We start from the raw sequence: 22,295 nt of genomic DNA, 5'->3' as shown, positions 1-22,295 counted from the left end.
ACTGGCCTAGCTCATTCACTGACCTGCTGTCTCACCATCACCTCTTGAGAATTAAATGGTTTTGAAAGATGGACTGTATACAAGTAGAGAAAAACATCGAATAAGTTGCTACCGAAGCACATCCTTCTTACACTACAATGTTTTAGACAACACCAGGTAATTGGAGTTCAAAACTGTGCAAGCGAACGGCTCAACAAAGGCATGTGAAGTCTTTATGACTGCATACTGTTTGGACGTAAATCCATATCCACCAGTGATAAATGTCAGCTGTTGGTCCTGAAACATGATGAACACGCAGTTTGGCCATCTGCTGCGATAATCCATTACCAGAGTGAGAATTAGTACAGCACCTGACTGGGGGCAGAACCTGCATGTTGTGAACATTTACTTCTCCCACAACCCAACGCACTCAAAGGCCTTGATACATCACTGGATAGAAACTTGCCAAATACCACCAGAGCAGTACGTAAAGTAAACTGCACTCTGCACATTGCACTTCATTTACCCTGTACCCTGTCAGAAATGTCTATGTCTACATTGCCTTGTCAGTGTCTGTCTGTATTCGCACAGTAGACCTGGAGAACGATATCTTACTCCTCTGTATGCTTGTATATGGCTGCACTGACAAACTTGAACTTGAGCATCAGAGACATGGAGGGCTGTGTAAAAAAAAACCATCTAACTGCTTCTTCCAACTCAGGGTCGTGGGGGGGCCCGAGCCTATCCCAGCAAGCAAGAGGCTTAAGGCGGGGAATGACCTGGACAGGGTGACATTCCACCGCAGGGATTCATCTCCACTTCCTCATGAACCGCAACACGGTCATTGCAAGGCATGGATTTGTAAAGCTTCACATGAAACCTGCCAAGATGCTGGCTTAAGGAACTCCGTTTTGACCGATGTTTCACTCTTCCGTGAACACAGGCCTTACCTCCTGGCAGTAAACAGCCCTTCCTGAACATGACCCACTGTGTGATAAGACAGGACACACAAGACACACCACCGCTAAGGTTTCAGCACCCAAAGATCCACATTAATCAAAACCTTTGACTGCCCCGCCAAATGTAAATCACCGTCAGGACTTGCTGGCTGAGGAAGATGACTCAAACAAGCCACCACTGAAGAACACCGCCTTTGTGCTTTGCAACACAAGTGGGTTGAAAGATCTAACCAGGGATGTGGTGAGGGGTGAGCTTGTGGACTGAAAGCACAAGGTATTTCTCATCTCAACGAGTTGTTGGGGTACAGAACAAACTGGCCATGCTGTTGAAGCCGACTCCCTTACATGGCGCTTTTCTGGACACGCCACTCAAAGCACTTGACAGGTAAAGGGGGGCGGTGCCGTGGCTCTGTGGCTCAGGATCTGCGCCTGCGGCTGGAAGGTTGCAGGTTTGCATCACGCAGCCGGCAGAGGAATCCTACTCCGTTGGGCCCCTGAGCAAGGCCCTTAACCTTGCAAAAAGATGTGAAAAGAAATTCCTACAGTATGTATCCTTGTATATGGCCAATAAAGTGATCTTATCTTGGGTAATGGGGATCCCCTCCACCACCACCTGTGCACAGCCGCTTCTGCTGCGACGGCAGCTAGAGTACGCCAGAACGCACCCCACACACCAGAGCAGAGTGATGAAGCCAGTTCATACATGGTGATTATTAGGAGGCCATGACTGGGAAAGGCCAGGGGGAATTTGGTCAGGATGCCAGGATAACACCCCATGAAAACTTTGAGGATGTTTAATGACCACAAGGAGTCAGGACCTCGGTTTTACATCTCATCCAAAGGATGGGATCAGTAAGCAACCAGATAAGCAAGAGGGGCTCCATTTGAATTTTATCTGTTATTATTCCTTCTGAATTTAGAACACCTGTTATTTATGGTCTAGATTTTCCTTTCACGTATCACCAGTTCTCCATCAACGGAGTAATTGTCAATTAGGGAATGACTGTCCATAGTTCTAATTGCTAAACAAGAGAAGCTTCTTCCATCAAGGAGATGTTTCTTGTACCAAGGGGGAATGCCATTACTCCACAGTTTAGGCTCCATAAATCCAGCTGAAACTCCGAACACAGGTGTTAATCTGATTGCTGTTCTATGTGAAATGCAGGATCCCTCGGAGTACTGCTTGCTCTTTAAAACCAAGCGCACAGTTTTCAAGAAGGAAAGTCTACAGTGCTCGAGGTGGCAGACGTCCTGCACAATACCTCCTCATTAAACCTGATTCACTTGATTTGTCGTTTAATGAGCTATATGAAAATGAAATCATAATTAAAAGCAACTGATATTTTATCTGAAGAAGTGTCTGTGCAGGACAGCCACTGATCAAATTAAACAGAGGATACTGCAGAAAATAATAATTTGGGAAAAGAAAACAAACCCTACAAAAAAAACAAACCCCAGTATCTTTACTTAATTTACCTTCTGGTTTTGAAAGCATGAAAAAAATCTGACTGTCACTGTGTAGCTTCTACCAAAATAATGAATACAAACATGTGGAATGAATTCTGCGAAGAAAAATGCATTTTGGTACTGCATATTCCCGGAGACTGTTTCTGTGGGTGTTGAAGATGCATGCAGGCTGAGTCCCCTCTCAGGGTCCCCTCTGGGGACAGACCGGGTCCCCTCTTGTCTGTTCAAGGAACAGTTCCTTCTGTCCATCGGCACAGGACACTTCCTTGTGCCCTGGAATGTGTGTTAGGTTGCTCTTTGGCAGACGGACTGCAGAATAGCAACACTGTTTCTATAACAGGGTGACAAGTTGTACACAATGCTCTAAATAAGACCCTGTTAGGGGGTTACAGAGTTTTAACATAATATTCATTGATTTAAACTCTGTCCTTTACTGTATATCCTCATATTGTTTGCATATAATTGCTTCCCCCGATTGTCTAAAAGACATAAGCCTTTTTCCCCCCCATAAGTAGCCTCTTCTTGCTCTGCATTTCCCATTTTGAGATTATAGTTTGTTATAAATATATGCAACACCTGGACTTACTTTTTAATGTCAAAACGAGAAACCTACTTATCGTAAAATGTCAGTGAAAAACCACAAATTCCAGTTTATCAGAAAAAGAGCTCCGTGATTTCCAATTTTTCTAAATCAAAATCCACCCATCCTTTATCGCAAAGCACTTTGTCCTGGGAAAATCTGAAGCAAGAAGGAGACCATCCCACACAGGACACAGGCAGGAGTGCACCCTAGACTGAACCCCCGCTCACTGCTGGGAACACTCGGACAGCAGGAACAACGGTAGACTAACAGGTCTTTGGAAGAAGAGAAGAAAGTAGAGCCCCTAACAACCTGTAAACCTCATGTAAAAAGTGACCCAGCCCAAAGTAAAATCCAGAACTCAATAGCTATGAGGAAGCAGTGCTAACCACCATGTCACCCTTATCCTTAATATTTGAAAACAACTCCTTCAGAGCAACACCTCTAAAGGTGTCTAGCTCGTTAGCGATTGTTTCCGCTCCTAGAGATCAACTCAAGTTTGGTGAATTTGCACTCATTACCAGGGAGTAATTCAGAAGAGATGAAGGATTAAGTTAGATAAAAGTGTAACTACATAAAAATAAGCAATATCCTAAAGTCTTTTCTGTGTGAACCAGAACTGGATGAATCTTAATCTGGCTAAAATACAGGTCATGATGACCAGACAGGCCAATAACAATTTACAGAATGAAAACACAATAAGGAAACAAATAAGCAAGTTTCTGTGACTTGAGAGAAGTTATTAGTCTATTAGTATTAAAAAAATAAAATCTAAATAACGTTAAACTAAAACAAAGAAATATAAGCGGGAAAAGGCAGACACTAATTAAAGACCTGACAAAACAGGTGTCTTGAGTCTCGATTTAAAAGCTATAAAGGAGTTCACACTTCTCCGAGCACTAGGGAGGGAGCGCTGGAGCTGTGGATCAAGGGAGCTGAAAGCACACAGCCAGGGACGCCTGTACTACTGTATAAGAAGGTACTACTGTTCCTTTTAATTACTGTACCTGTAGGATGTGCCTCAGCACATACACACCAAGGAGATGTCAGAGGGATTTGGCCTTTGAATGTTAAAAGTAAGATTCTGAAGTGAAGGCACTGGGGAATGGGAAGCCAGCGAAGACGTCAGAACTTGGGTAACATGGTAAAAGAGCCTTGAATGCATTAGAAGCCAAGTAGCTACGTTTTGGATCACCTGAAGCTTGTATATAGGGAGACCAGGGCAAAGACCATCACAGTTATCCAGCTGCAGGAAGCAGGGGTGTCCACCTCGGGCCTGAGCCACCATTAAGGGCGACTCGTTGAATCATCGATTTTGAAACACCTGGATCACGTGAACAAATTAGTGTGATAGTTCAATTAAATGAGGAATGGCCGAACCTCAACAGCTACAGTGTGTTGGCATTTTCATTTGGAGTGTTTGCTGTTTAATGAAGAAATCACCTACCTATGCAGCCACATTCCTGCTGCCAGTGCACAGAAATTGAAGTTTAAGGCAGCCAGCTGGATTGAGACTATCCCAGATGAGGGCTGGCCATCCCAGGACTAAAGTGAACACCGGCACTTAAAAGTGTAAGAATTCCATTACTAAAAACTTTCCCCTCCACTGAATTCTACCCGTTTGTGCACAAACCTGTATTCTTGGAGATTTTGTTTTTGTTCTTCTGTACACAGACATCTGTAAGATCACCAATAAAGTGGAATAATGACCTAGAATTGTTAGCACATACAGTGTACTGTGTCCTTTGGTAGAAAAGTGCCCAAACCATTTTTTTCTTTAAACCCCGAGCAGCCTGTGAAGAAGCCTAGAGTCCCTGAGGTCACATCTGTCCTATTTTATTAAGTGCACTATCCAGCATTCAAACCCCAACCCAAAGCTATTCCTATCACAGATCAGGTGATGTCTTTGCACAGTCAATACCATTCAAAGTGCATGCAGCTTCTAAGGTTTTTGTGTTCTGGGATGATTTCACAGAGCTACAGCACCAGCTAATTTGTTTGTTCTAGGGTGTGGAGATCACAAGTTCCAATTCAGTGATGCTTTAATGCAATCACCAGGGCAAAGATGTCAGGACACTCAGCATACCGAAGTACCTGCACCATGACCACGACTGTAGCATCATTCTGCTTTTTTGAAAAGGAAAAAGTTATCCTTTCAACAGGAGGAATTCTTTCAGTCGTGTAGCAACCTTCAAGTCAGGCTCTTACTCCAATCATACAGACAGCTTGAATAAACACCTACTTGAAGAGCAGTATACAGTACGTCCGGCAGCACTCATACTTGCCTCACATGCCCACAGCAAGCTGGTGGGAGAAGAGGAAGTTACCCACAGGGCTGTGGGTTGAGGGAACCGGCTACCCAGCCATGCTGTTCAAGCCCATGTCCTGGTTTCCTTCAAGCAACGCCTGCATGAGACGCTCAGATCAATTCACTGCCAACTACCAAACCAGCCAGAGGGGCTGTAGGGCCTCCTCTCGTTCGTAACCTTCATGGTCCCAGGCGCTCGGGACACGCCCACCCGGCAGGACCACTGCTTTAGCAGCTTCCTCAGACAACTGTTCGAGCGAGGCTTGAGCAAAGAGGTGCACTCCGACTGCACGCGCATACAGGGAGGCAGACTGCTCTTTCCCTCTCCACACTCACGTTCGCGTGAAAAATCACAAGCTGTTTCCAATACCAGGACCAAGACCATCTTGAAGCTTGCAGAAACAAAATCTTTAAAACAAAAATGTTAAATTTCGGAACAAACCAGTTTCCAAATTGATCATGGACCTACAATCCCGATCCAGACTATGCCCGCGTCTAGACCAAAAAACCACAGGACAATCCCTCTGAAGAGCGTGCCCACATTCAGCAATGCTCACAGGACAGTATCCATTGCCACATGGTTGAACTGCCATTTATAGCTCCTTTCCCATGATGCTATGACTTTTTTCGTCTCGCCACATCTGTGCCCAATAGCATAGTTTCGTTTTTTCCCCCCTTTAGGGACTTTTCTGATTTGTGAACGTCTTCAGGCACAGGGAGAGAAAGAGAAGAGATAAAAGGTCTACTGACTTTACTCAAACACCGAAAGCTGTTATGATTAAATAAAAAGATACTGTTGCAGTTTGAACATGTTAAGGACTACAAAACACATGGGAAAATTAAGGCATGTACGCTTCAAGATTACTACTGGAAATGGCCACAAAAAATATGAAAACAGATTTTAGTTTAGTTCTTGAGTGAAAATACAGTAAAACAGTTTAGTGTTTAGTGTTCTCTTCTAGAGTCTTGCTTGGTTGTTAATACTGCATTTGCTCAGTGAGGGACTGGTACAGTAACTCCCTGGAGAAGAGAGGCTCTCTGCAGGCTCTTTTAAACTTAAAGTTGAATTTCAGACAGAACCTGCTTACAACTGAAGTAATTAAGAGCTGACTTAAAGGAATGAGGACATTTCACAATCTTCAAAGACTGGAAACACCTACTCTCAATAACAGAGACTAAGAATGCGAGAAAGAACAGGCTTGGTAGAGAGCTCTTGGGGCCTAATGAAAACTCCTAGGCCAAGCTGGCTGCCTTTGAAAGATATTGCTCTATTTTAGGAGGTTTTAAAAAAAAGTCAACAAATAATCAGTTATCCTTCCATAAGGATATTTCATGCAATTCCATGCAATATTCCTGTTTGTTGCACTTCATAATCCATTTACCTGTTAAAAAAACTAGGATTTTTATTTCAGCAAGATATCAGTTGAGAAGCACTCTGTACCATCATGCGAGCTTTACATCATGAAAAGCGACTGCAACGAAGACTACGGTTCTCCAGGGGAGCAGGGTTCAGCGTCCGGGTCTCGGTCACAGCTAGCACTCACTGGGCACTGGTCTTCTGGAGATCCGTGAACTCTAAACAGACTCTTGATTACGAAATGCATGATCGAAGGCACTGCCATAGCAAACTGCCAAAAAGTATAAAGCCACTGAGCTTTTCCCCTCATCAATCCTACATTCCCATTGCCTCTGACAACTGCTTCAGTCAATGGACAGTGAGGGGCAGAACTATCAGCTTCATTTCATGCTTGGGGTGCTACCTTGGTACCGAAGCTGCTCGTTTTACTGCAGGGCCCTGAAGAGATCAACAGGCCAACATGACAACATCCCTTGTCATCAACACTGCATACTGGCATACAACTGCATATGCAGTATAGGCACAGCAAACAGAGGGGTGGGCTAGAGGATTTAACAGGACGAGCATTAGGGCTTTGTCCTTTCTCCAGATTCAAGAACTATTTCTTAAAAGGGGCATTCCTAAGCTAGAAAAGCCGGCAGTGGCGACCCATGTCCACGTCCTTGAAACGGTGCATCTCGAGACGAGTTCCTGCATTCCTGCCATAGTTCGCACAGACGCCGCCTTGTCCCATTGGGCTCTGCTCGCCCAAGCCAGAGGGACCTGCGCTGCAGGAACTTCAGGTCCTCCCGGAGCGCGACAGCCACACCTGCCCCTCGGCGCACACGCGTGACATCATCCTTGATACTTACTGCAAGATCCGTTTTTCCTTCTTATAAGGCACAATAAGTTTTTTTTAAACCTGGAATTAACTTAAGGACGACACTCAAATCTTGTTTCTTTGGTAATGTTATGCTGATTTCAAAACTAAATTCTGTTTCCATCTTGCCTCATACGCTGCGATTCTCTGCAGTACAGGTTTGCAATGCAGAATTATCAACTGATTCCAAAAACCAAACAGCCCAGTTGAGCCAGGACAGGCACAACACCCCCGGAGCAGGATGACAAATCACACTGTGAGCCAAGCCCATTACAAAATTTCAAGTGGCTTTGAACACACTGAAGTCTCAGGGTGGCCTGGTGGGCTCTTCTTGTACAGTACTTTGTTTGAATTAGGAGAAGAAATGATTGGACGGTTTCATACTGTTCTTTCCTAACAAATAGCATTGCCGCATTAGAAATGAAATCTTTCTAGAAACAAAAGAGACCACAGGGAGGGACTGTGTTACTGGGCCAAATGTTTGAGGACTCAAAGTTTTAGGAGCAAAGCCGCTTGCAAGAAGGCAGCTCCAGAGGTCTGAGATTCGTTGCGCCTGCCTTGGCAGACACTTCACAGGCTTCTGCACGCCCCCCCAGGAGATACCAGGACCATGAAAGCAGAAAGAGGTTAAGGGACATTCACCTGAAACCAAGGCCGACACTCAAGACAAAACACACCCTTCACGTCACCTTTTTTCCCCCGATATTGAGCAAGCACGCTGCTGGGGAGCTTCCTGAGCGGTGAATCAGAGAGGTGCGCTTGAAAGGGATGAACTCCTTGGCCTGGACTTGCGTCACGAATTCCTTCAGCGAGAAGGACGCGGATGGTCCCTGGGCTGGCGCGCTGTACACGGCCCTCCAGCAGCTCCCACACCGCAGGGGCGCACGGGTGTGCGGGGCTGGCTGGCGGCAGCGTCCCGCACTTACCCCCGGCACCACTTGACCTGCCTCAAGCACTGAGCACACAGGCGTTCGGGCGAACATGAACGCCGGGCGGTTCAGACGGATCACCGTCCACCCCCTGCGAAGACAACTCAGCTTTCTATTTAACTTAATCTAACTTCACTCTCGTCCGTCACGAACCAATGCTGGACCGTCCTCTTTCGGCTTTTGACGTGCAGTTAACACGGTATACTTGCCAGCGGCTCTCAACAGCGCAAAAACAGTCGGTGGCCATCAGCCCCCCCGAGCACATGTGTTTCAGTGGCGAAGTCCGTCGTGCCGGACGAGAGCTGGACAGCGGCGTCGGCACCGCACCAGCCGAGACACACAGGTCACCGGCCCGGGCTGCAGAGGAGCCCCCACCCTCACCCGGCTGCACGTCCACGCACAGCCCGGAGCGCTCCCGACTCGAAGTTGAGACCATCACCTCTGACCCAGTGCCTTGCGCGCCGCGGCGGCGGTTGCCGTAATGAGCTGGCACAGGATTTCAAAAGCCCTGGAATCAGCGGCACTCCCCTGGCGCGTCTGTCCAACACCCTTCACCGGCAGGGACAGAAACCGACTCGGTGCGCCTACAGCCACTGCTGCGCAACACAGCGGCACACTTCTACCTGCTTCTCTACCCACGGGCTGCCTTCACGCTGTTAAGGCGGGGGGGGGGGGGTCCCGCGGAGGAAGGTGCTCACCTGCCCATTTCCCGAGCCGAGTCCCGACCTGCTGTCCGTTGCCCACCACCCACACACGGAACCCGGCGAGCAGCTGGCAGGCGAGCCGCAGAGACACCCAGGCCGCGGTCAGCGCCCCGACCCAGTACAGTGGCGCCTCGGACAGGCGCAGGAAGGCTTCCAGCGAGGACTGCATGGCGGCGGCTCTGGGGTCCACTACCGTGCCGGAGGGAATCAGATTGGGGAACGTGGAGCAAAAAGAAAAATCGCGGCCAGACCCAGCGAAGCGCAGGTTGCAGCACCTACACACACTCTCTCTCTCCACCGTCTAGCAGAAGCGACAAGGCTACGCCCCCTCCTACTCCTATACTTCGGGCCCGCCCACCTCCGCTTATGATTGGACGAGCCGCACGTCCGTCAAGGAAATCCGCCCTGCCATTGCTCAACTCAACTGTCAATTTCGGAAAGGACGCGCTCATTCATACGGTTCTCTTTCAGGAGCGGGGAGGGGGAGGGAGCAGGGCTGCGCTGGGGCGGCCGGTGATTGGATGACAATGACAGCAGCCTGCGGCGCAGCCCCGCGATTGGCCGCGCTCCCCCCCCAGCCGTTCTAGAGCGCAGGACTGAGCCTTCGAACCCACGCGCTGTGCTGCTCTGCCCACGCCACTTTATGAATGGGGAGCTGTCGTTAATGGAACGCTGATCTGATTGGTCCCCGGAAAGTCCTCTCTATCCCCGCCCACTTGCGCGCCTTTTCAAAGAGATTACAGGCTCGAAGACACGCCAATCATTAACGACCGAGGTGCCACCACCAACCAGCGTGATCTGTGGAAATCAGGCACTCTCTTTGTCCCGCCCACAGAAGTGAGTTTCACCCATGGACAATATATCTTTCTGTTTCATGGTTTGCACTGTGTGCTTTTGTTGTTAAACCTCACACTTCGACACAGATGGAAGGACGTACGGTTTCTGTTCCGAAACCTTACCGTGTCGCTCCTTTAAAAGCATCCCTTTCCTGTCAGCGGGTGTAGCTGCGTCTTCTGAAAATAAAAGGCTGAAAAAAGACTCTAATTCCCATAAAGCAGAGCAAAATCGCCTGATTGGTGCCGTCTCCCTCAAACTCTCGCGAAAACAGCAACACGTTTCAAAGGCGGAAGCGTCGTAGTTACATAAACAGCTTTCAGAGAATATGGAATAAATAGTGTTGTATGTATTAAAAAGCAAACAGATCTATGATTTTGGTTTATTGGCGCTTGTTAAGAACTGCAAGGTGTCTGAGAATTGTGTCTGAGTGCAAGCTGTATACCTACGCCATTAACCCATTCCTGGCCGAGCAAGCTGACCAGAGTGTGCATGGAATTAAAACACAAAATATTGGCAAACCACAAGTCATTTTAAAACCAGAACACAATAGAGCCGTTTATTCTTGATAGCTGAGTTTAAAAAACAACTTTGTCAAAGAAATGTTCACATATTTTCTTGTTTCAATACAAACAAACATGACAGATCCAGAACACACGAGGAATGCTGCTTTCTGTCAAAAGACAGACAGAATTTATACATCATATTAAAACAAACATCAGTCTTGAAGGCTTGATCTTGGAACAATTTTGCCTGTTAGCGTGAAGATCCTTCCCTTGACTGTAACAATTCAATAGAGAAAAATAACCTTATTTAAGGAACTTTACTTTTACCCCAACATACTTCACCTGGAATATATCATGCACGTTTTTTAAAACAACAACAACAACAACAACAACAACAACAACAAGTAAGATACCCTAGCTGAATCGATGTCAGATTATTACAGTATGATTTAATTTTGATATGTCATCAAGATCACAGAAAAAGTCCAGAACTTAATTCAATACTAAATTAAAGCCTTCAGATTTTATACCACTTTTTTCCAAAATATCCGAGTTAAAAATATGCAATGTACTGTATATGCACTACATATATACACAGAGAGACACACACACACACTCGAACACACTCACACAGCGCCGCACCCGTTTGCTCACTGCTCTGATTCACGAAGAACACACCTCATTTTACAGCCTGTCTAATGCAGAAAAAAAGGCAATCTGTTAAAAACATAACTATACAGTGTATTGTGTAATCCTCTTAAAAAGCAAAATGCATGTTTTTAGGATGTTGTGAGTAAATATTTATGTCAAGATAGGTTTTAGTATTCATACATAAGCTATTCGTTTTTCTGCCTGGATGGTTACACTTTCACAAAGGGATAATTTAAGAATACTGCATTCAGAATTAAGATTTCACAAATACAATTATAGCAACATATTGGTCAAATATATTTTTCAGTTTCTTACACCTGCATTCTTTTAGCATTTCATTACTGTATTGTAAAGCACAAATATAATTTTGCACAATGCATTTGTATATTTAAATAGTAGAAAATGATATCTAGTAAGCATTAATAAAGGTGAAATTAAACCTAACATTGTAGTCATTTTTAAAAACGACATTTTACCTCTTTTTATGTAATGCCTCGAGCAATGCTTAGTACAATTCTATGTTGTTCAAATGCTTAATGTTTAATCAAATAGTTGCATAATTTTACTTTGTAAATAAACTTCTTCACTTCACTTTTATATTCATTTACAATTGTATTTTAATATAGAACATCGTAATTCGCTATTCATTTTGAGAAGCATGGCAGTAAACGTTTTTTCAGGAACCAACATTTGTCTTTATTTTTAGAATTCATGAAAAATAATCCAAATGCACAAACAACACATTCACCCCTTTGCAAAAAAAATACATTTCTTTCACAATTTTACAGAATAGGTATGAGACTTATTACACGTAAAGAACTCCCAAAGTAACGTTTTATCAATAAAACATTCTGCGTTCAAAATTGCAAAAGCCTGTTAGTACTGAACGTTTTGAGCTACTCCTCCAACATACTCGAGACAATAAAATTGTTTTATGCAAGACCTAATAAAGCCTTAGAGGAACAAATTTAAAAATAAAAGGCAAAACTATGCATATAATCAAAATATATTGATTTTTTTTTAAAAGTCAGCGCATGTTACAGTATGTCAGACTTTTGATTTCAATGTTTTTTCGCCATCCATTCCACAACAGGCCAGAAGACCCCAAAGATCGACATCTTTAAATTCAGACGGTGGATTCCAACGTAAATGATCCATTTTTTAAATCCACGTCACTATTAGTATTGATGCATTGATGTTGCTCTGCGACGCTCCGTCCTGTAGTCGGATCAGCACTCACACACACTGGACAGCGAATTCATTATGTTTCACTTTTTCTGGGATACAAGTTCTTCCAACACGAAAAGCAAAACAGCCCAAAGTTGTGGATATGACTTGGCGTCAACCTCTGACGTTTATTCGGGTGTCTTCAGTGCGTGCAATTATATGATCCGGGTTTGATTAATAAGACAGCCCTCTCACAGTTATTACAAATAGTATATTGTAATATAGAATTGAATAGAGTATTATTGAAACCCGAACAAAATTCTGGTAAAAAATAATCTTTTAAACAAGCAATTCTATGGGCGCACTATTTAGTAAGCTTTTTCTTATATAGTTTGACAGACCCCCTTCTGCAGTGTGTGGTTTTAAACTACATTCATCACAGCCCATCTTTATTCTACTTTCTTATTTCTCGTCTGTAAGCAATAAGACCTTTTTTTCCTTTAATTAAAATGTCTGCATAATAAAGTCAAACCAAACTCTATTATTTGTCTACGCTTAAACAATATATTTTTCAAATAAAATATTTACCTTCTTCAATCTCTTTCCTTTTCTATTAAAAAATCTTTTAAAACAGCAACTTTTATTTGAAGAATCCAGGCAAGTTACAGTACACATTCTGGGGAGATTTTAAAGCAGGCGGATACGTTCAAATTTAAAAAATAACAGCCAATGTTTGTCTGAATTATGTCAAATTAATTCAACAGTTATTTTAACGGTAAATAGAGTCTTAAAAATGTAGCTACTGTACCCTAGCTGACACATCTTTTTCTTAATTTGTCGGCCTGCTTTACAGACTCTAAGGTTGTTGTCGTAAGAGACGGTCTTTTTTTAGAATTGTGTTGTTGAGAGAAAATAATTCTATTTTAGGAGTTGTTCTTTCATTCAAGCCTGTCAATTCAGCAATTTAATGTTTTTGTAAAGTCTTTGTAAAAATATTATATTGAGGAAATATATAATATCGCTACCTGATTCAGGTAAGTTGAAGAAACAGACTAGGGAAAACAATTAAACTGTTTTGTACTGTTAAACCCTTGAAATGAATCGGTAAAAAGTAAAATTAGATTTACCTGACAGTCAGATAGCACCTTCCAATAAGGACTGCATCGCTGGAAAGTTTTCTCTGAAAGGAAAGTATAACGTATTGGTAATAGGACAATCTTCAAACAAATTACAATTATTAGGCAAAATATCATATTTTAATTTAAGATCTGAATTTTTTAAATGTATATATTATACAGTAAATTAATTTTTACGTAAGGTCATTTTTAAAGGGTTATGTTTCTACAGCGTTTATTGCATACATGAAAAACAGTACCAGATTTCGCATATACACGAAACAGAACATTAATTGAACCCATAATTCCCTCCCCTCTTCTTATTAATTAATATCACAGACTTTTACTTGAGCAGAAGTATCTAAAGCTACCAGGAGACATATCTTTTCAAAAATATATATTATTGGTAAGTAGACTGTAGATTAGTCTGTATGCAGTTCTATTGTTCTAACCTATTGTTTTCATATTTATGGTATTTTCAAAACATAAAACAATGCACTGTCTATGGACAGTATAGCTCTCCATTCAGTAAACGTCATGCAAACAAGAATGAGCCATGAAAAGTTTCTAAGGGTTCAGATTGGGGTTACTTTAAGTGGTGAAAATATCTGCCCTACTGTCCTTTCCTTATGCTGGACTTTTCCCTTGTCTTTTCTACCAGCCCTGTGATTTAATACACACGAGGGCTGGACCACTCTGGCTCTGGAGAGTCCTGCTCTCGCCCGTTTCACAGGCCCCCCATAAACTACACTCTTCGAAACACCGGGAGCAGGTTCATTTTGACCACTGAAAGAGGTTATTTGTTCAATGAAGCAGTTTGGGGGATCATTTGATCCTCCATAGGTTTCAAGGACCAGAGCTGGCCATTTCCGACTTACATGAAACCAATTCATTTATTAAGCAGAACAAAACCCACGTGTTCCAAGTCTTTACAAACTGCTCATCTGATCAGACGTGCCGGTTAGCAGCTGTGCTGGGCCAGGGATCAACCCCTTATGGTACATATGTGACCACATACTTACTGTATGTACTGTAAATGCACACATAATAATACACAATGTAACGCACTAAGTGAAATCTTCCATGTTTCACTTCATGCATTTGTCTATCAAGTGGCTAACCCTCTATATCAACCGCATGCTTTTCTTTCAAGAACTACAGCCCGAACTTGGAGGCCGGAAAATATACAGCACCCCTTACAAAATTCATGTCATGTCAGGTAATTCAGCTGCAGACTAAGTCTGAGCAACAGGGATCTAATTAATAAAATAAAAAGCAGATGCCATGTCTAGTATGCCTACATTAAAATGCTCTCATGCTAAAATCTTTTACTGCATTCTTAAATTATGTTACCCCTTATTTGTATTCTTCAAAATAAGAAAATAATTGCATACAGTACAGTATACTGAAAGACGTGTAAACTGCGTTTGCATACTTTTTGCTAAAGAATAGTTCTAATCCTCCTGCAGCTTCGTTCTCTCTCTGTGCCTCTCACTGCAGCTCATAGCAGTCCTAGGCCCTCCTGCACAAACATTGGTGCAAAGAAATAAGAAATTAGTGTTAGAAGCCCTAGCACCTCCTACATGAATAGCACCCAGAAACAAGCACTGAGACCCCTCATCAATGAGCATTTTACATGTGGCTGTGCAGAGCTGTTTCTGCTAACTAGCTGTACACAATTTACTGGACTTCTCAGCCTCCACTTTTCACTCTCCTTCCGTGACTCTTGTTTGAAACTTCTATAACATGCCCGTTAATTTCTCTCGGTTCCATTCTGCTCGTTTCATCTCAATTTTTTGCAGAACTTGTGTAACATGTCTATTTAAACATGCACAGTACCAACACCACAGGCAGGGCCCCAGAATAGATCCAGCATATGAATATCCCAAATGCTACATGACTGGATAGAAGCTACTACCAGCATCAAAGTTACAAATAATAACCTGATGCTCATTTTAATGGTCCCTGGTGTTTAAGTGGTTAAAAGTTACTTTTGAAGTAGGAGAGCTGTAGAGAAACAGTTGTGATATCTATTTTCCTTTATAAAATCATCCCAACAACACTGAAGGTTGCTTTTTAAAGATTTTTTCCCCTGCAATTAAAAAAAAGTGTTTTAAGCAAATTAATTCTGTCTGCTAAAATAATACTATATATAAAAGAGCAACTGTTATCCTCAGTAATGATTTTTTTCTTATAACTTGAAATAAAAATAGAGACTGATATATATAGCTGTAAGATCAATATATCTGACATCAGTACCATCCATGTTTTCTTAGAACAAAAATTTTATATTGTAATGGGTTCAAAATCACATACACTAAGTACAGTATCAGCATTCTCTATAATCCTGACATCTTTTCTCCAAATGTACAGAAAACAAAAATAAATCATTTTCATTTTAAGAAGAAGCATGCCATCTACTCCAAGTGTCTCTGTGAAGAACTATGAAGGTTTTGTTTGAATTAACTGAAAATAATTGCTGTACTTCATATTGTTTTTCTTAATACTTTTATTTTAGTTTTATTTTATACTTTAATTTTTTACTACTGCACATACATTCTGCACTATGTAAATATTGCTGTAAATGTCAGTAACTGTTTTGAATGGACACCATCTGGTTAAGACCACAGCTATATACCTGTAAACAACTAAATTATCTAAATATTAATAATAACATCTACACAAAGCAACTGAACAGTCTTCACAAAAATCCAGAAACATAGTGAAAACTACACACCCTCTGGATATTCTGTCTGCATGTTGTTAATGGAAAATTTAAGACTATATAGTTTTATGACTGCTCTTCTGGTTGTTACTTATTACAGTGGTACTGTACCTGTGAACTTGAACTCTGTCTGAAAGCATTGTGGAAAGTCTGCATTACCTAAAACGGGACAACGTTTCTAAATGTAGGTCTTTTTATGATGAATCACTACAGAAGATGGCATGCTAAATATGCAAAACAATCTTATATCTTTGACAGAAGATTATCATTTTTGAATTTATCTGATGTTCAAGTTTTACTGTAATCAACACAATTTTGGTACCTTATAGTGAACTCCTGGCAATATGAATTATAAAGATATTTTGTGTGAAGTTTTCTTTTTTAAAACACATTCAGCTGTTCAATAACAAGCTTGTCTATTCAGTCATTTAATATTTTTGTAAAGTCTTTTTAAAAGAAGAGAAGATGTGTTATCAGTTATCCAACATACTGAGCAAACCCACAGGTTTGTGTTATAGGGTATATTCTTACATTTCCCTAATGGAAAAGTTATTCTGTTTCTTTTTTTAGTCACTTTACCAAATAGTCTTTACAGGTGTATAATTCACCGGACCTTTACTTTGGTATGTCTTCAGTATCTGCTTATCATTAGGAAATTGGGGCAAATTATTTCATATGAAATGTTTTTATTTTCTCATTGGAATCATGATAAAAAGGGCATTTTGCCCAAAATGTCAAATATCTTTTTTTTAGTACAAACTTTAACTCCTAGAAGAAAAGTGGCTTAATTTGTCAAATTATAAAGACCTTTCGCAAAAAAGAGAAAATACTATTTTGAACCCTGTTTCATCTACCATTCAATACTCGAAGTGAAGTATTGAAGACCATATTGAAGATCATAATTACATTATATTTTATTTTAATCAGAATGACAATATCAGCACTGACATATAATCACATATAGTCATCACATGTTTAGCATGGCCTGTTGTCTGAAACGTGAAGAATTTCCCCTTGCTATTTACCTGATGCTGGCATCTGGGTTTATTTCACCAGAGAGTGTCATGTTTTTGTCTTTTCAACCCCTGACTGTGCCACATACATCTCCTGCAAACAAAATGAAATCAAAGACCAGAAAAAATTACTCCTTCAATTAAGAGAGCACAAAAATTCAGCTCAAACACTTTATGTTTTACAGATTTTTTTCTAAGCACTAAATGAGCTCAAAAAGATTACTTTTTGTACTTGTATTAACATGTATTGAAGTGTAATGAAATTCTACATTCTAGGGTGTTATTGAATAACCATATGATTGAAAGTCTAAATTCTGTGCATTGAAAGATATAAGTGTTATATCAATATTGTCAATATCAGATCAATAGCTGTTAGCCTAAATGCAAATTGGTTGTCTTTTCTAGTATTTAAAGACTTGAAACTTGATAGCTTGTTACATCACTCGTGATACGCTACTCCAGTGCTGTGCAGTGACTAGGATCTATTGTAGCCTGCTGTCATACAGCGCCTCTGTTGTCATACAGCACTTTCATATACTCACAATGTGGTGGTCATGACCAAAATATGCTGCAGTGTAAAACAAACACAGACTGATAGCTGACGGCTCTTATGATTTTTATTGTTAAAGTATTCGAAATTTGGTCCAAACATTTTTTCATAACTGTGATTGAAATACTGCAAGGGTGACAATTTAAGATACATTTTTAAAATAATAGGTATTTTTTAAGCCTTCTTCTAATGGGATTTCAAACATTTTAACTCACTGTGCCAAACAATGACTATAAGGTGGGCAGAGATCATGCTGCTCCAATAGTTACAGTAGCATTTTAAGACACTGTAAAATTGCGTGTTCATTTTGCACTGGCTGTTTCAGTAACTGCAGGTCTTTCTCAACATGAGCATGGTCTGCTTTTTCCCCATTTCTAACAATACATTGATCTTTAATAAAGTTGGAATTGTATCACCCCTGTTTGCTATACTTCAGAATATTGGCTTAGAGGAGCCAATTTTATTCAGATCCAATTAAGGACTCTAGATCTGCAATTTGGCATCAAGTACCATCACATGTTTTGAGATCCAGTCTTTGTTTTCATTGCTCCTGGTCTTTCTGGGCTTTTTTTTTCACCTTTAAAATTTTAAAGAAATTTTTAAAGGTGAAAACTCAGCAGGAGACAGCAGGGTGAGGGCAGCAGTGATTGGTACATGTGCCTGGATCTGAATTTTTCAGTTAAACACACTTTGCTACACTCCCTCTGGGCACTGCCCTGCTGTCACTGAGCCTTTGTGATGGAGCTGTGCTGTTGCAGCACAAACAGGGACAGGACTGGACTCTTCAGCCTTTGCTGCCTTCACTAGTACCACATCAGATGCACATTGGTTCTGGTAGGGGGGAAAATGGCTCTTTCTATCTTAAAAACTGCAACACAGGTCCTCACCACCGGAAGACTTCTCATTTCCCTTTAAATAGGAGGGAGGCTTTAAGATGCTCACATACATTGTTGTGATTTGGAATACCTTGCTCAGATTGCAGCTGTGTATTGGCACTTCAGAACAAAAAGATTCTCCTGTTCCTACCCACGTTATTCCAGGAGAATACAACAACAAACTCCATCTGTCTTTTGGTCTACCAGTCTGTGTTTCAAAATTTTACTCTAAGGAACCAGCTTATAGTTCTCTAGACTGATTTGACTCATCAGTTAGTGAAGGAAGTGAAAAAGAAGTTTCTCTCATTTATTAATTAATGCCCGTTTTCGTTTTCCTTCAATCCTGTCAATTTACTGGCTGAGTCACAGCTGCGCTGTGAGACTTTATTCATTCATGTTTTTACATTTAATAAAAAATCATTTATTCCATTTCACAATAAACTAAAGATTCACATGGCCCTACAGAGGTATTTGTAGTTTTCCACAAAATTGTAGATCTACACAAATATAAAATTGGGTAAAAGTATTTCTGATTTTTTAGTGGATTATTACATCACATAATAGAGTACTTCAGAAGAAATTTAACACGTATTGATACAGTACATCATGAAATTTCTATATAAATGACAGCAGAAATACCCTTTAAGTACAGCTTTAAAATGTTTTATACTGAAGCTATATCTTAATAAATATACATTCTAGAAAAGGGATGCAGTTATTTTACATGAAGAGTAGTTTATCTACCTTAACAATCATTTCCTGTTGTTCATGACTGGCTAGCAAATTAAACTTGAATCCAGATGTTCTATAGTTCTACCTAATATACAGAAGGTTACTCAACCAATCCTTTGGACCATCAATAATTTGATCATTAGAGTTGTTTACAACTTAAATTTACCATTAGTACCCTATAAATAGATTCCTCTTTATCGGCCAGCAGAGTTCCTGCCAGTCATTTTTGTTTTCGCGTTTAAAATTAGCTGTCCCTTGCTGTAGAAACTACCAGTACACTCTTTCTGACGTTATCATTAAGTAGCATATAAATGCTAAGTGTTCTGAACAACTCCTTTCTTAATTCAGTTTAGCAAAACAATAACTTGGGACACAGGACAATGTTCTGGCAATGTTATAATAGAAGCATGTTTTTTTGTTTAGTTGTTTGCCATTTAGGGAGCTTGGAGACAGAAATATCAAGAAAAGAAAACCATAATGTTACACTTTGAAGAACATTATTATGGTCTGGAGGGTTTTCATTCTTTGCCCAAAAGCCTTCTGAAATACTTTGTTGCTTAAGAAAATCACACATTTTGCCTGCTGGTTCTTGTGTATTTATCTGTTGAATTTCTTTGTATTTATATTTTCTACAATAGATCTCCTTCAAGAAGTGACAGACCGATGTTTTAAGATTCACTCCTGAAGGACTAGACTGGGCCAAGACAGGCCTGCAGCCTCCTCTCTCTTGTTCACAATCTCTGTTCTTATGTGTTTTTATGTGTTTTTTTAGTTTTTATGTGTCCACTACATGTAAGCCTTGTTGTGAAATAGGGAATAAAACGGTAAAATAAGCAATACAAATATGTTTTTAGTAATTCCCAAATAAAAAATGTCCTATTTTATTTACTTATGTACATTAATGTCTTTTCCTATTTTTATTTTTGTATTTGAATGTCAGTATTTATGTGCATCAGCTTTTCCAGATTTATAACATTACAGCAGGGAAACCATAGCTGAAGTTCTGCCCTCAATGAAGAGACTTCAAAACAATTTAGAATTGCATTAATTTCAATGCTGTCCCTGCAATAGGGATGCTTCATTAAGAATTTTAGAAAGACCTGTAGCTCATTTCCCTTTTTATAGTTTGGGACATACAAATAAAAATCATACATGCGAACAGACAAAAAGCAATAATGTGGGGATATATAGAGAGATTTTTGTCATTATATTTACCTATTTAATCAATAAGGAAACAAAGTTACTGAAACTACCTGCAAGATGGCAGTCTCCTTTCTCCAGACACATGGAGTCTGGTGTCCCCGAAGACAGTGAGGATCTCTTCCTAACTTTCTACCCAAAAATATGTGGAGACAAGAAAGGTCAGAAATACTTTTCATTGATTTAATCTTAAGAAGAAGAACATTTGCAATTTTAAGACAAATACTAATTCATTTAAAATCTAAGTGATACTTTGCCTGTTGCAATGAAGGATTAACACAGACTTTTAATTTCCAAAATGACAATTGTCATATTTTGACATGTTAATACACAAGTTATTGACCTGGAAAAAACCCCAAAGAAAATGGATATCAGCCATTGTTGCCTTTCATCAGATTTTATACTGTTATTTTCTTTTTATCTTTAATGGGTGTTCTTTACTCTCTTCTAAAGAAAGGAGTTTAAGTGACACTTTTGAATGACAAGCTTTGTAAATACCCAGCTTTGCATGATAAACTACAGAGTAAAATGAATCGAGTTTACTTTAACAGTGGCTGAAAGAAATTCCTAGCAGATAAGGAGTAAAATATTTTAGAAAATGTAAGATAGTTGCACTATCAAAAAACTATACAGTGTAATTCCAACTGTTAAAAAGGCTTTTATTATTTTATAACTAAATTATATATATAGTGTAAGCTTAGATGATTTGTATTCTACACATATATTATTAATAATATTATAAACAGAATTTATAATAAGATGGGACAAAATTGACAGAACTATCACACTTTTACAAGTTGTGTGATTGTTTTCATACTTACCCAACAGGTGACCTTATATTTTAATATAAGACTACATTAGATCTCTGTAACAGTCCCACTCCTTGTGAGGGAGTTTGTCCATCCCATTGAAAAAAAAAAAGTTAAAGACAGATCTTCTTGGTTGTGTGGAAGAATATTTCTGCATTCAGACAAAGTCATAGCCTTTTCCTCCTTAATTTACAGTATATTCTTCCTGACATCTAATTGCTTTAAAAAGTGGGTTAGTGCAATGAATCCTCTGATATACCCCTTTAGGAAAGGTGCAATCTGCTGGACTGTGAACTTGTTTTTGTTATTGTTATTTTACTCACTTTTTTGGTCTCCAGTGTCTTGTAGTCCTAGTAAGGATCAACAGCTTCTCATGTTCCAACACACTGTCATTTTCTTTACCCAACTTCTTGAATTACAAATTCTAAAATACCATTGACAACATATTCATTGCAATGAATTGATGTGCAGGATCAACAGATGATCTTGCCTCAAAATAAAAAATGGAAACCTATCAAATTTAAAGCAGATTCTTGATATGTTTAGCAGAAAAACACGAAAATTAAAGAGATGCTAAAACACAAAGAAGAATTGGAAAAAGCTTGGTGATTTTGATCAGCTTTAGTCCACTTTATGAAGATTACCTAAGTCAGACAGTATACAAAGTATACATCCTTTTGTTTTTATTGATCATTGGGTCTATAATAAGTAAACCATTATTTTAAAAAACAAGAGCTTATTTTTAAAAAAACAGACATGCTTGTTCATTTTACTACATTCTACCCAAAGTGTGTTTTACCTTTATAGGACAAAAGGGAGCATTTACAAACGAACATCTTATATGCAATCTTGGTTAAACTGTAGTTTAATACTTGCAAACAGTAATGTGTTATGAGCTACACATTTAAAATGCATTTACATTTACCCATTAATACTCAGCCAGTATTCTGTGTGCTCAGAAACATACTACGTGCTT

The 22,295-nt window shown here is 40.2% G+C and overlaps 1 protein-coding gene and 1 long non-coding RNA gene across 2 annotated transcripts in view; both read right to left on the bottom strand.

Moving 5' to 3' along the window:
* hsd17b12a (hydroxysteroid (17-beta) dehydrogenase 12a) overlaps positions 1–9,455 on the bottom strand; it is a 50,878-nt gene extending 41,423 nt beyond the window's left edge. Inside the window, exon 1 of the mRNA XM_088934509.1 lies at positions 9,137–9,455. Coding sequence (XP_088790635.1) covers positions 9,137–9,311 — 175 coding nt within the window. The 5' untranslated portion in view covers positions 9,312–9,455. The remainder of the gene's footprint in view (positions 1–9,136) is intronic.
* Positions 9,456–14,850: 5,395 nt separating this feature from the next.
* LOC148819361 (uncharacterized) lies at positions 14,851–21,632 on the bottom strand. The gene is made up of 3 exons (XR_016094296.1): positions 20,564–21,632; positions 17,166–17,247; positions 14,851–14,937 (listed from the first exon to the last, which is right to left on the bottom strand). It is a non-coding gene; the product is annotated as an uncharacterized LOC148819361 (long non-coding RNA).
* Between the last annotated feature and the right edge of the window lie 663 nt (positions 21,633–22,295).

The sequence above is a fragment of the Atractosteus spatula genome, chromosome 16 (assembly GCF_055471065.1).
Source record: "Atractosteus spatula isolate fAtrSpa1 chromosome 16, fAtrSpa1.hap1, whole genome shotgun sequence".
Classification (NCBI taxonomy): domain Eukaryota; kingdom Metazoa; phylum Chordata; class Actinopteri; order Semionotiformes; family Lepisosteidae; genus Atractosteus; species Atractosteus spatula.
The sequence above is the reverse complement of the archived record's forward strand: the minus strand, read 5'-3'. Positions and strand labels throughout refer to the sequence as shown.